A 14334-nucleotide genomic window follows, 5' to 3' on the forward strand; every position below is an offset into this window, starting at 1 on the left:
AGTAATGCTCTGTGAGACATTTTAACAATTGTTATTCTTCTTATTTCAGAGATGAAGAAGGTGATGATCAGAAAATTCAAATAAATGGTTCAAGGCAGGTTACATAATTAAAAAGCAGAACTTATATTTGCACCCAGGTCTGTGATCCAAACCCACATTTTTTCTAAACATGGGTGCCTTTCCTAAAGGAGGTACAGAGGTTCCTCTGGATGTTACTGGAGCATTAAACATCAGCCCAAAGAGAGAGATACCTGTCATGCTGTGATAAAAGACTCTATACCAGTAGATTTTAATTAATATCTTGCTTATGAGGTCCTATCTTATGCTACCAAATATCCCCTCCGTTTTTTCCAGAAGTAACATTTCATCAATAAGAAAATTAATGCCCAAAGTCAAAAGGTATTAGAAATATGATTTTTAAATGACCACACAAACTCCTAACTTTAAAAAATTAATTTATGTTTTTTTGAAAGAAAGACACCATTCTCATATTAGGTAATTCAACAAATAACCAAAACTCAAGCATAGAAGTTTAAAGTATATCTCAATTAGTAGTTCGTTTTTTCTTTCCTTTCTTTCTTGATCACTTGGCCAATATGATACAATGAGAGTGCCTCTTTACTAAGCACTTACTATGTGTCAGGCACTGGTCTGGGCATTTTACATATATTAGAACATTTAATCTTCACAACAACCCCATTAGAAAACAATACAATTAGAAAACAATACAATTTATAATAAAGCCCATTATAACCCATCAGATGGTACTTCTGTTATCACCATTTCACACTTGAAGAAAAAAGAGGCACAAGGAGCTTGCCCTAGGTCATTCAAGTAGTAAATATGGAGTCAGGCTTTGAACCTAAGCAGCCTAACTTCAAAGTCTATGCCTTATATTATGGGATAGCACTTGTTATTTTTTTCAAAATAATACATACCGTTAGAGCAACATCTTGTTGATTTTCCAATCTCTACACAACTGAATCAAAAAACAAATCACACTGGACTGGTTACTGGTAAGTCCATATTTCAAGGCAGCTGCAGTTCACACAGCCTGTACACTTAGCTGAGAAAGTCTCAGACATTCTCAAGTAAATGATAAAGGAAGACTTTTCCCTCAAAAGATGTGGTTAAACCTCCAAAAAGGTTAAACTAATTTAGTTAAAACACCACAAACACTTTCAGACTAAAATGTAAAAACATTAAGGTTTATAAAAATCAGTGTCAGGGAAGCAGCAATTTCTCCAAAGGATATTTACAAGCAGCACCGTCATGTACTCTCTAGCATTTTACCGATAATACTATTTAGTGAGGAGGTCTGTAAACAAACAGGACCATAGACAAAGGAGTAAAAGATCTCCTTTGTTTGGCCTATCTCATCCAAATGCTACTCATTCTTCGATATCCATTTCAAACTGCAAATCCTCTGTAAATCATTCCTAGTGAATCCAGCCAACCTTCTAGAATGTTTAACATTCTCAAGGTCTCAACTATATTTAGATGTATTAGAAAACAGTACAGTGTAGTAAAGAATGTAGTACTTTATTATATACCACACTTTATTATAAATTGTATTGTTTTCTAATTATTTCATGCACAAAAGTCTTAATTCTTCAGCTAGTTTACAAGTTATTAAAGCCAGGTACCATGGCAGATCTGTTTACACTCTCTTCAGAGAATCCAGTTTAGAGCCTCTTTAACCAGGCAAAGAATAAGGCAGCCAGAAGACCAAGCTTGATGCTCCAGGTCAAATATTTCAATCATTTAATACTTTTCAACCTATTAAGAGCAACTCTAGGTGTGTTGTGAAGATAACGATGGCCACGATAGCTCATTTCTTTAAAGAATTCATTAGTCCAGTGAGGATACATTTTTCAAAAAGCTTTTTTTTAAAAAAAATTTTTATTACAATTTTTAAAAAATTGAAGTATAGTTAATTTACAGTGTTGTGTCAAACAGCTATTTAAAAGAGACTGCCATGTGTGCTATAAGAGCTATGACCAGAGTGCTTCAGGAGCGCTGAAGGGGGAGGTACCCATTCCCCCTGGAGGAGTCTAGAAGGGCTTCACGGAAGGACACTTGACTTGAGTCTGGGGGGAGGGAGGATGGAGAGCTTTCCAGGAAGTGGGGTAAGTATTGGGAGAATTACAGAAATTAAAACATAGCAATGCAGAGACAAGGAAATGGTAACAAGTTCAATGTGCCTGCAGAGCAGGGGGCAGGGGGTAGGAAAAGGTGGGAGACAAGGCTGGAGGGCTAGGAGCAAGGGGTTTTTAATGCTATCCTAAGGAGTTTAATTTTAATAAGCAATCTTGTAGAGGTTTTCAGCACAAAGATGACAGAATTAAATGGGCAGTTTGCAGGAAGATCATTCTAAAAGCAATGTGAAGACTGCAGTGAAGAGAGAAACTTGGAGAAATCAGTTTGGGAGTGGTTGTTCAGGTAAAAGGTGGTAAGAGTGAAAGAAGCATTAGAGATGGAGAGAAGGAAAACATAATTGAGCTTGACTGCTGATAATGCAGATTGGTTCAAGAGAGCGTTCAACTATTCATCGAGTCCCTACTACATGTGCTGGGCTAAGCTAGATGCTGGTAATACAGCAATAAAACAGATGATTTCTAACATTAAAAATTAAAAAATAAAATAATTACATACTGTGATAAGTACTATGATGGAAAAAGAAGGGTGCTATGGGAGAGACCAAGAAGGAGGTGGGGGAAGTATGTTGGGGGGTCAGAGACAGGGGGAGTTCTTGGAGCTGAGATTTATAAAATGAGAAGGGGCCACGCAAGGGAAGTGACTTCCTGGGAAAAGGAGTCACAAGTCCCAATTTCATGAAGCAGGAACACCTGGGAATGTTTATGGAAGTTAAAGAAAAAGAAAGGTAAGTGTGATGAAAGTCTGGAAAGGGATGGGAATGGAAAGGGGTATGAGCTGAAGTCAGGGAGCTAGAAGGGCCCAGAAAAGGCAAGGTCTGATGGGAAGGAGTTTGGATGCATTCTCAGTGAGACAGGAATTCATTAGTTATGACTCACTTTATTTCTGACTAGAATAGATTTTCCTTTCTTCTGGACTGAGGGCAAGTCCTATTTATTATCATATTTTCAGCATCTAGTAGGACAAATGCTCAATAACTGTTGAACTATTTGCACCCTAATTAATGGTCATAATTTGGCTATTTTTCAGCTTACAAAAGCAAAAATAAAAGGAGAAAAAAGAAACTTGCCTGAGGTAACTCAGACAGATTTGGAGAGAAAGCCGGAAGGGGACGGAAAAGAAATGTTTGCATTTCTGTTCCTTTCTTTCTTCCACACTCATGGAGCCTGGCAGGAGGTATACTGTGCTGGGCATTCATGTGTGAGGAGGGGTACTCTTCAAAGTGAAATAAACTGAGGCCAGAAAGTCAAAGGAAAAAAACAAAGTGCTTTGCAAATGTCAAGAAAACACGGTTTGAGAATTATGCATTTAAGAGAAAGAAAAGAAGTGGTGGTGAGCTTATTTTCTAGTTCCCACAAGGGCCACCAACTGGCATGTCAGCCCAAACAGGGTAGTTGAAAACTAAAAAAGTTGCTTGGCGGGTGGACGGAACAGAGAAGCAGCTTGTAACTGGCCACTCCAGTAAGATGCCTCCTGCGACTTGGCTGTCCCTCATTTGGGGAAAGTTTATACTTTAAGACTCTTTTTAACATATTTTCTGAAATCAAGTTTTGCACAAAGGTAGCAAGTCTAGAAAAGGCTGCCCAAGACAATACACTAGTTTGAAAAGAAGAGTTGATGTTTCACTAAACAGGAAATACCCACTAGAACAGCTCCTTTAAACATGCAGAATGTGAGTATTCATCATCTTCCTCAAATCACTACAAATATGTTTGCTCAAATAAGCAATAGCCATGTATACATTTTTCTATCTTTTGGGGATGCTTAATATTTTGCATAAAGCAACATTCTGAGATAACCAAAGTTTAGAATAATGTGTACACTAAAAAAGATTTTGAAAAATTGGAACTTACAAATTAGGAAAATATTAGCAGCTCCCACTTTCGAATTTAGACTTTTTAAAATTCACAAATACTATACAAAATTCAAAAATAAAATACTATAATGGGGATTATAAACACTGTAATGGGAAAGGCAATAGTATTCGATGGATAACTTAGCATTGCACTGTGCAATGAACAATGATTTAAATACTAGTGTACTGATTCCATTTGGGGTTTTAGCAAAGCCTCTTACCCGGAGCCCGTGGAAGCGAGGATTACTGTAGAAGAGCTTCATTTGCTCAGGTGGAAGTGGTCCTAGCACCTTCTGAATAGTAAAAAGTTGGTCAATTTCGCTTTCTCCAGGAAATAAAGGCTGTCCATCACTAAGCTCCCCAAGAATACAGCCCACTGACCACATATCTACAGACTTGCCATAGGGAGCTCTGAAAAGCAAAGGGAGAGATTATCTTGGCAACTGAAGAAATAAGTTTTAATAATTTCCAAATTATTTTGAACAGATTCATGATTTAAAGCATATTTGGGTATTTAAGGAATTAAAAAATACCACATGGACAAAAGTGAGGCGGAAAAAAAGGAAGTGTGGATATCAAAGTAAAACTTCAGAACACAAGTGAATAAATCTATGCTAATAAAGCCATCAGTTTAATAAAAATTTAATACAGAATATGTTTCTAGGATAATAAATCATTGTAACAATAAGTCAATATTTTATTTATCTCATTTCCTCCCATAAAAACCCAAGAACCATACTAGGAAACTTCATTTAGATTTTTTTGGTAGCTTGCTGGGAAGGAAAGGATACTGATCTTTCTTTCATACAAGTATAAGAAAGACAAAACTTGTGCTAGATGGAGAAAACTATGGAAAATCTTTACATACCCACCATAAGCTATTTTTTTCTTCTGTCAACTAATCTGAATAATTTATGCAGCTGTAACTACTTTGAATGTCAAGGACAAACTCTTGAGAATGTACAAAAATCTGTAAATTCTTCGTGTTAACCAAATATCAACTGATTTCAATGGGATTTTTATACAAATAATATGATTCTTCAACCAGTACTCGACAATCATTTAATGAGTAATATTCAATTTGGCTCAAATTAGTTGGAGTCCCCATCTACTTTTGGTAGCTCCCATATAGCTGTAAACATAACTCAGTTTATGAGCTATAAACATAGCTCAGTTTTCCAGGAGGTATTATTAGGCAGCAAATACTCTCCAAAGTTTCATAATAAGGCTGTCCTCAGAATGAACTCCTCAGGGACATCTTATAGACAAAACCATAAATGAGTCCCTCTATCATACTTGAATCCTCAGATGGGGTTCTAAGAATGATTTACTTCATACTCATTTCTTCCTTGGCAAATCCTGTCCGGGAATTTCAGACTCCCAATCCCTCCCAAAAGAATGGACTACACATTAGAGTGAGTCCAGACAGAGGTACACAGAAGAAACATAGACAACACAAAAGAAAATTAATCCAAGTTGAGCACAGAAATTCTAAAATCTATCCACACAAGGAAGGATAATAAAGTGACTAGCCACCATTTATTTCACATGATGAAGCACAAGCTTTTGATTTCAAAAAAAATGGTAAAGCTTTCAATAACAGACACCAATAATTCTTATAGGCTCTAGGTCAGCAATGAAACAAGAATTAACGCCAAATGGTTGGTAGACCCTGGGAAATCAATTGTTAACTTCAAAATAAACCCTCAATGAGAACCTGCTGCAGAGTACAGGGAACTCCACTTCACTGTACAGTAGAAAATAACACAACATTGTAAAACAATTATACCTCAATAAAAAAATTTTTTTAATAATAAAAAATAAAGAAAATCAATTGACCACAAGTGTAATAAAAATAAAAATAAAAATAAACCCTCAGTGGGGGTGGGGTGGTGGTGGGATGAACTGGGAGATCGGGATTGACATATATATATATATATATATATATACTAATATGTATAAAATAGATAACTAATAAGAACCTGCTGTGTAAAAAATAAATAAAATAAACCCTCAGTGAGTAGCTTAAACATATAGTCATCATGACTATAGTAGTAGTCATGTAGTCAAGTAGTCTTCTTCTTCAGAAGAAATACAGAAATTTATATTTCTATTACATAAAAAGTACCTTTATTTATTAAAAATTTTTTAAATTGAAGTATAGTAAAAAATATCTTTTAAAATTAAATTTCTCACGTCCCCTAGATACATGTATGGCACACTAAAGAAAAGAGATGAAACCTATAATAATTCGTGCACTGGTCATCATTACCACCATATCTAATTTTATTTGTAGAGTGTCTTCTACCTCAATTCTTTGATAGTCCCAAAGAAGGAAATACGGACTAGGAAAAATAAGAAAATACTACGACTACAATAGGTAGAGAATTATTAGTGAAACTATGTGATGGAGACCAAGACTACAGGTCCTTTCTTAGGTTCTAAAGTTAAAACATATTAAAAGGAAGAAGTATCTTATCAGAAAATGCTTTTCTGGTGTTGACAGGTGAATGGAATACCACTGAAAGTGGAAGGGTGGCACAAAGTGGATGGATATGGCAGTGTTGCTGAGAAAATCATCACTGTACTAGTTTGGAAAGCCATTTATCATCAAACAGGATTTACAATGTTCTGAAGGAAAATAGCAGTTGGTTCAATATTTACAGAAAAGTGGCTAGGCATAAGAGATGCTCCAAAAGTATCTGCTGAATGAATGAATGAATACATGAACAAACAGATAAGCTGGAATGTGAAACTCTGTGGATATCTACATTCTTAATGTGGAAGATTATTAACAAAGATGACAGCAATAATTCCCCCCCATTTCCATACCCCTGCCATTTTGTAACGAGACTCTGCCACTCCTCGCATCAAGAGGCGAAGTTTATTCCTCCATCCCTTGAATCAGGGCTTACACAAGTAACGTGCTTTGGCCAATGAGGCAAAAGTCATGCAAAGAGGCTTGAAAACCACCTTTGCTTTTGGGCTTGCCCTCTGCTCAGGGAATTCTTCTACTATTATTATGAAGAAACTTGTACTAACGCACTGGAGGATGAGTCCCCATGGAACAGAGATAGTTTGCCCAGCTGAGGCCCTAAACCAACCAGCCTCCAGATGACCTGCTGACTGTAGCTACATGAGCAACTCCAGTTCAGACCAGCAGAAGAATCATCCAGTTGAACTCAAACAGCTGACTCCCCCAACCCGATGACACCCAGAATTGTGAGCAAATAAAATGGTGCTTGCTTTATGTCATTAAGTTTTTAGGTGGTTTGCTATACTGCAATAGGTAACTGGCATTTAATTAACTCAAGGTCTTATCTTCCACAGATAATCCCAAAGTTAACAATAGAGGATCTGCAAATATGTAGATGTCATTCTATTCTGGGAAGGTAACTCACCCAAGTAAGAGTTCTGGGGACCGATACCACCTGGTGGCCACATATTCTGTATAATTAGCATTATTGCCTTCCGATAGATTCCGAGCAAAACCTGAAAGACAGCAAAGCCCAAAGGTGTAATTTTGAAAAAGAATTAATTTCATGTTGACAAAATATTTCAGTGCTATTAATACCTTAAAGGAACATCAAAAGAGTATACAGATTGTTACTGAATGGGCTGTTTATTAACAGTGTCCTTGTCACTTAAAAAAGTTAGTCCATTGTTCATTCGACAATTAAAATATACAATGTATTCACTACAAAACCAGTCTCTCCTCTCTGATAAAGAAATCTATATTTTCAAAGTCATTGCATGATTTTATAAGCATTCAGAGCTTTTCCAATAAGTATAAATCTTAGAAACAAAATGAAGACTCCACAAGAGCCAGAAGTCAAAGCTAAATTAGCATGTCGCAGATAGTCATTAATTCTGCTATGTGGGACCTCAGATAGTGTTTGTATATCTATTGGTGCTGATCAGCTCCGGCCATTATGTAAACAACCAGGCCATTATGTACACAACTAGGCCATTATGTAAACAACTAACGGTAGGGTTTGGCAAAGATGGAAACAAAGCAGGCTAAGATGATTTTTATCTCCTAATGTGACTGAGAAGCATATTAGGGATATCTTAATTACCTTACAGACTCTATTGCTAGCCCCCCCCCCCCTCGCCCGGGCAAGTAACAACCCTTTCAAAAGGTTTTGGGGCCACAAAATAAACTGGCAGGTAGGTTAACTACCTATCTAACTCACCAAAAGCAATATAGGTTCACTGTAAATAGTTACAGAGAAGCAGAATATTAAAATTAAAGGTAAAAGTTAAGGTGTATGTCAGTTTCAAGAAATAGAAAATAGGGCTTCCCTGGTGGTGCAGTGGTTGAGAGTCCGCCTGCCGATGCAGGGGACGCGGGTTCGTGCCCCGGTCCACGAGGATCCCACATGCCGCGGAGCGGCTGGGCCCGTGAGCCGTGGCCGCTGAGCCTGCGCATCCAGAGCCTGTGCTCCGCAACGGGAGAGGCCACAACAGTTAGAGGCCCGCATACCGCAAAAAAAAAAAAAGAGAGAAACAGAAAATAGTGTTTCTTAAAGTGGAACAGTAAAAAAATAAAAATAACCACAGCAAAAACAAACCCCCTAACTTCAGTTAATCAACACTTCTTTATAAGACATATTTGAAAGAAATATTCATAGTTTTTAGTGGGATTCTTCAAGCCAGACAAAGGAGCTACACACTCCACACTCTGGGAGGGAAAACAATCAGGAGGTTCTTGGTGGGGATGTGCAGGGCACAGAACGCCACATGTTGGGCCGTCATGTGGAACTTCCTGACCATTTAAAGCTGTCTTTTAAGAAATGATGCTGGACTAAGGATACTTTTTTCTATTATTAACCATTCTATATGCATCTTTTTTATTTATAAATTGCTTGACAAATTTCAGAAGTACTCCTAAGTACTTCTTAAGATGTTTAGGTACAGCAGGACTCTTCTTTACAATATTTTTTTTAAATTAATTTTTTATTTTTTTTGGCTGCATCGGGTCTTAGTTGCAGTACGCAGGCTCTTTGTTGCGCATGTGGGCTCCTCTCTAGTTGTGGCGTGTAGGTTTTCTCTTCTCTAGTTGTGGCGTGCGGGCTACAGAGTGTGTGGGCTCCGTAGTTTGCGGCATGCGGGCTCTCTAGTTGAGGCACGCGAGCGCAGTAGCTGTGGTGCGTGGGCTTAGTTGCCCCATGGCATGTGGGATCTTAGTTCCCTGACCAGGAATCGAACCTGCATCCCCTGCATTGGAAGGAGGATTCTTAACCACTGGACCACCAGGGAAGTCCCACACTGAACATTTAAAGGGAATAAATGGAATTATTCAAAAAATGTCTTTTAACCTTACAGATATATAACTATTGCATACATACAATACATATGTATTTACATAGTTATATTTTCAGTGTTTATGATTATGCCTGAAACAATTTCTATCACTATTTAAAATATTAAAATTTTTTTATCCTACTCAAGCCAGAAGGCCATAGTGGTATCTTCTGGAAAATTCTTTCTCTGAGGTCATTAAGTACTGGGCTTATGAATATATGCACATGCATGTATTTGCTTTGAATTCTCATTAAAGAAATACTGCATGATGAATTTTTTAAAATAGTAGACAATACTATGCAAAGAGAGAGTAGAACTCTTCCCACAACCCATTGTTTAATATACAACCCAACAGAATGTTCATTTGCTAATTTAAGTCAAAAGATAAAAAGTACTTTTAATACACCTGTAAAAGCTACCTAAGTGTTATATTAAATTAATCCTGTACTTACAGGGCCCAATTTCTTTTTAACTTACCAAAGTCACACAGTTTCAAAACATCATTGTGGCTGATTAAGAGATTTTCTGGTTTTATATCTGGAGTATCAAGATTAAAAAACAATTATTAAAAAATGTTCCATGTATTGCTGATTGACACTGTTAGAGCATTGTGATGGCACCTAATTAGAAATATCCAGAGTAATATGAATAGAAAACGGTGGCAGTGAAAAGCAGAGTAACACATTTTATGCCGGTACACAAAAGTTCCAATTAATTTCTTTTTGAAAAACATGCAGACCACCATTTCAAAAATATTTTTCCCCTTAAATCTTAAAGGCATTAATTGGATCTCTGAAAGGAATTCAAGAATGATTAAATCTAGGCTACCACATTTTAAGGAACTATTTTTACTTTATAAAATACTAATAATACAAATTTTTGGAGATAAGACTATAAAATGTTTACACCCACAAGACACTTTAAAAACACATATGAGAGTAAGTAGGTAGCATTATATTTACTGGAGAAAAAAATACAAATAAGATACATTGTTCGTTATGATTTTCTGTATAATTTCTATATTTATATATCTCTTTAGGTTTTCTATGATGTGGTTCACAATCATAAATGTCTAGTGCTGAAGCTATGATGGATGAGTCAAGATAAGATTTCTCATTTTCTCCGTGGATCTTTTGAAGATGTGGTGGGAGTTAAGGAGTAGAAATACACAGAAAATGCAGTTTAATTCCCTCCCTTTGAAGGCATCTCACAATTCTATTTTTAGAGTACCCATCATCTATATTATATGGTAGAAGTGAAAATGGAGAAATGGAAGAGGTAGGAGTGAGATCTGTAGATTTCAGAATCATGGTTTCTGAATTAATTCACAACCATTAATTCACTAGACACTTAACCAAATCACAGTATCACTATGGAAATGCAGCTAAATCAGTTTCTTAATATCCTCAGACTGTAGTAGAGACTGTTATTAGAATCATTACCCTAGACACTAGATGTCCAAGTGACCAAGACATCTCTCCATGCTGCCAACAACCTTCATAATGTAACTGCTATGAAAGTCAAATGCAAGAGAAATACAAACTGTCTCTTTCCAGAAATAATAGGAGTTGGCATTCTTCACATGACCTTTAAGCTATTCTTAAAGTGAGGCTACTTTTAAAGTGATATCCTCCTGTGCCTGTTTAGATAAATTAAAATGTAGCATTCATTTGTCTGATAATTCAAAGATAAGAAGTGGATACTGCAACATTTTCTGACAAACATCTTTTAGCCTCATTATTGTATCAATTTATGTCCCTTGAATGCAAGAGATTAACAGGAAAAGATAAATGGTATAGATTAAAGATCTTGCTGAACAAGTAATTTCCCTTTTACTGCTATAAACCACCCACTTCGTGGCAATAAAGGACAAAATAGAACAGTTTATGGAAGTATAGTCATGGCCTTTATGCAAGGTTGATCATGCCTACAACCTGCAAACAATGGGCACTTTTCATGAACAGGTAGGGAAAATCAGGAGGGAAAGGTACCTACTAGAGATCCTGGTCTAAGAGGAAAAGAGAAGTGACTGTCAATGGGGGCCAGTGACTTAGCACCACCTCTGAAGCCTGATTCTGGCTTGTTTCACATCACCTGCTCTACCTGCAGGACCAAAAGGCAATGGAGAGGGTAGTTCCCCCCACAAGTAACTTCAAAGTTTGCATTTGTTGAGTTCGTTTTATCACTAGGTGCTTCTGCTGTTGAAAGCGGATCTGGTTTTAGAAACACAGAGATCTCACCATAATATCCAAATACATGTGCAGTCCATCCTTTTGGTGATACAAAAGGAGACTTGGAGCCCAAACAATGTCTCATATCCTACACTTTCAAAATGTATTTAATTTAAATGGAATGTCAATGCCTGTGTGAAATATTTTGTTAACTTTATTTGATATTTTAATATTTTCCATTTCAAAAATTCCATACTTACCTCGATGAACAATATCATTCTTATGGCACCAGTGAATAGCTTTGATTAGCTGATAGATATAACTTTTTACTTTTTCAGGTGGAACTCCATTTGGCATTTCTTCCAGCAATTCAAGCATATTCTAAAAATTAAATAGAGAGCCAATGATCTCCAAAATTAGGTGGCCCATAAATCATGTATTAACAATTTAAAAAAGCACCTTGGACGATAATTCATCTAATACACAGCATGTATTTTTTAAAATTTGTTTTGCTTTCCGTCTACAACCTTTCTCGTGAAGCAGCATATCGTATTAAATCAAGGTTCTCTTTTAAGAGAAATTCCATTTTTACGACTCCCCAATGCTATCTCAAGTAATAACCCTGTGCACTTTTCACTCTCCCTAAAACCTACCAGGCATCATTTTAGCCTAATTTCGAGGGAAAAACAACACAAAGTAGAGAAAAGACACTGTAATGTATAGAGGAGAGGGGGAACAGTCATTTTAACATAGTGCACTGTGCATCTCCAATAGAACTTTGCAATAAAATCAAGCCTTGAAATATTTCTGGGAGACCTGGAAGATATTCTTAAATGATCCCTAAGGTTAGCAGTGATCAGTATCATCAGAACAGATATTTAAACAGGCTACAAAATACTGTTGAAATAAAAATTCACAGACTCCAAACAACCAATATTCAAAAATCTTAGTCTGGAGTCAGAGACCATTCTAAAACTCATGCACATTTTTTAAGTAGAAATTCCACTTATCCAATTTCCATTGAATTTCCAGGTTAACTCAGTATTCTCCATTCCCTCTGTAAAGCATAAGACTAAGGTCTACAGCATGATTAGAGCTTATTGTTTGTAGATGACCATCTAGGACAGCAGTTCTCAAAGTGTGATCTGTGGATCTCAGAGGAGGGGGGGTTCTCACAGGGCCCATGAAGTCAAAACTATATTCATGACAGCACTCAGTTATTTGCCTTTTTCACTGTGTTGGTATTTACACTGATGGCACAAAGCAACGATGGGTCAACTGGTGGCACCTTAGCATGAATCAAGGCATTGGATTCTTCAATGCCACAACCTTACAGTTAAAAAAAAAAAAAGAAAGAAAAAGGCCAATTTTAGTAAAGGATGTCTTTGATGAAGCAGTAAAAATTATTACTTTTATTAAATTTCAGTTCTTGAGTACATGTCTTTTTAGGAATCTACATGATAAAATGAGGAACACGCATAAAGCACTTCTGCTGCATATCAAAATACGATAGCTGTCATGGGGAAAAGCACTTGGGTAACGTAACAGAGTTATAAACTGAACTAGTCATTTTTCTTCGGGTACACCATCTTTACTTGAAAGAATGACTGATACACAGGCATTTATGTTAACATGTAATGGGTCTATTATTATTTTTAAATGAATTAATAAATATTTTTATATTGCTCAGTTTTGACTTCTAATATGATAAATATTAATAGATAAAACTCACATAAATACAAAGTTCTTAGGGTTCCCAATAATGTTAAGACTGTAAATGGAGTCCTAAGACCAAAAAGTTGCTGCTCTACTACAACTTTACAATGCTGTTCCCACCAGTCAAGTTGTATTCACATAAACAATCAGTTGTTTATGATACTCCCATATGTATTTATAACAGATGCACTTGTTATTTTAATATAATATCATATAAATCAATGAAATAATATTTTTTAAAAAGAGATTTGCTGTTTACATGAAAACGAAGTTTAATACTTTGAAAAGATGTAATAAAGGAAAGCTACCACACATAATGCTATCTAATCGATTGTGAGTGCAACAACTATAAAACACGGGCAAGGGACGGTGGTGTGGTACAGATTCTTCACTGAAACTACTTTGCAATGTATTTTTGTTTTTTAACATCTTTATTGGAGTATAATTGCTTTACAATGTTGTGTTAGTTTCTGCTGTAATAACAAAGTGAATCAGCTATACAATACATATATCCCCATATCTCCTCCCTCTTGCGGCTCCCTCCCTCCCACCCCTCTAGGTGGTCACAAAGCACTGAGCTGATCTCCCTGTGTTATGCGGCTGCTTCCCACTAGCTTTTTTTTTTTTTTTTTTTTTTTTTGTGGTACACAGGCCTCTCACTGCTGTAGCCTCTCCCATTGCGGAGTACAGGCTCCGGACACACAGGCCCAGCGGCCATGGCTCACATGCCCAGCTGCTCCGTGGCATGTGGGATCCTCCCGGACCAGGTCACGAACCCGCGTCCCCTGCATCGGCAGGCAGATTCTCAACCACTGCGCCACCAGGGAAGCCCCTAGCTATCTATTTTACATTTGGTAGTGTATATATGTCCATGCCACTCTCTCACTTCGTCCCAGCTACACCTGCCCCTCCCCATGTCCTCAAGTCCATTCTCTATGTCTGTGTATTTATTCCTGTCATGCCCCTCGGTTCATGAGAACGTTCTTTTCCTTTTTTTAAAAATTCCATATATATGTGTTAGCATACGGTATTTGTTTTTCTCTTTCTGACTTACTTCATTCTGTACGACAGACTCTAGGTCCACCCACCTCACTACAAATAACTCAATTTCGTTTCTTTTTTTGGCTG

At 36.8% G+C, this 14334-nt stretch overlaps 1 protein-coding gene across 5 annotated transcripts in view; it reads right to left on the reverse strand.

The window, feature by feature from the left end:
- CDKL5 (cyclin dependent kinase like 5) overlaps nt 1-14334 on the reverse strand; it is a 173334-nt gene that overhangs the window by 38261 nt on the left and 120739 nt on the right. For all 5 annotated transcript variants that reach the window (XM_067022938.1, XM_067022939.1, XM_067022935.1 and 2 more), the window contains 4 exons: nt 11751-11871; nt 9797-9856; nt 7414-7504; nt 4234-4423 (listed from right to left, as the gene is read on the reverse strand). In XM_067022938.1, coding sequence (XP_066879039.1) covers nt 4234-4423; nt 7414-7504; nt 9797-9856; nt 11751-11871 — 462 coding nt within the window. The remainder of the gene's footprint in view (nt 1-4233; nt 4424-7413; nt 7505-9796; nt 9857-11750; nt 11872-14334) is intronic.

The sequence above is a fragment of the Kogia breviceps genome, chromosome X (assembly GCF_026419965.1).
Source record: "Kogia breviceps isolate mKogBre1 chromosome X, mKogBre1 haplotype 1, whole genome shotgun sequence".
NCBI lineage: Eukaryota > Metazoa > Chordata > Mammalia > Artiodactyla > Physeteridae > Kogia > Kogia breviceps.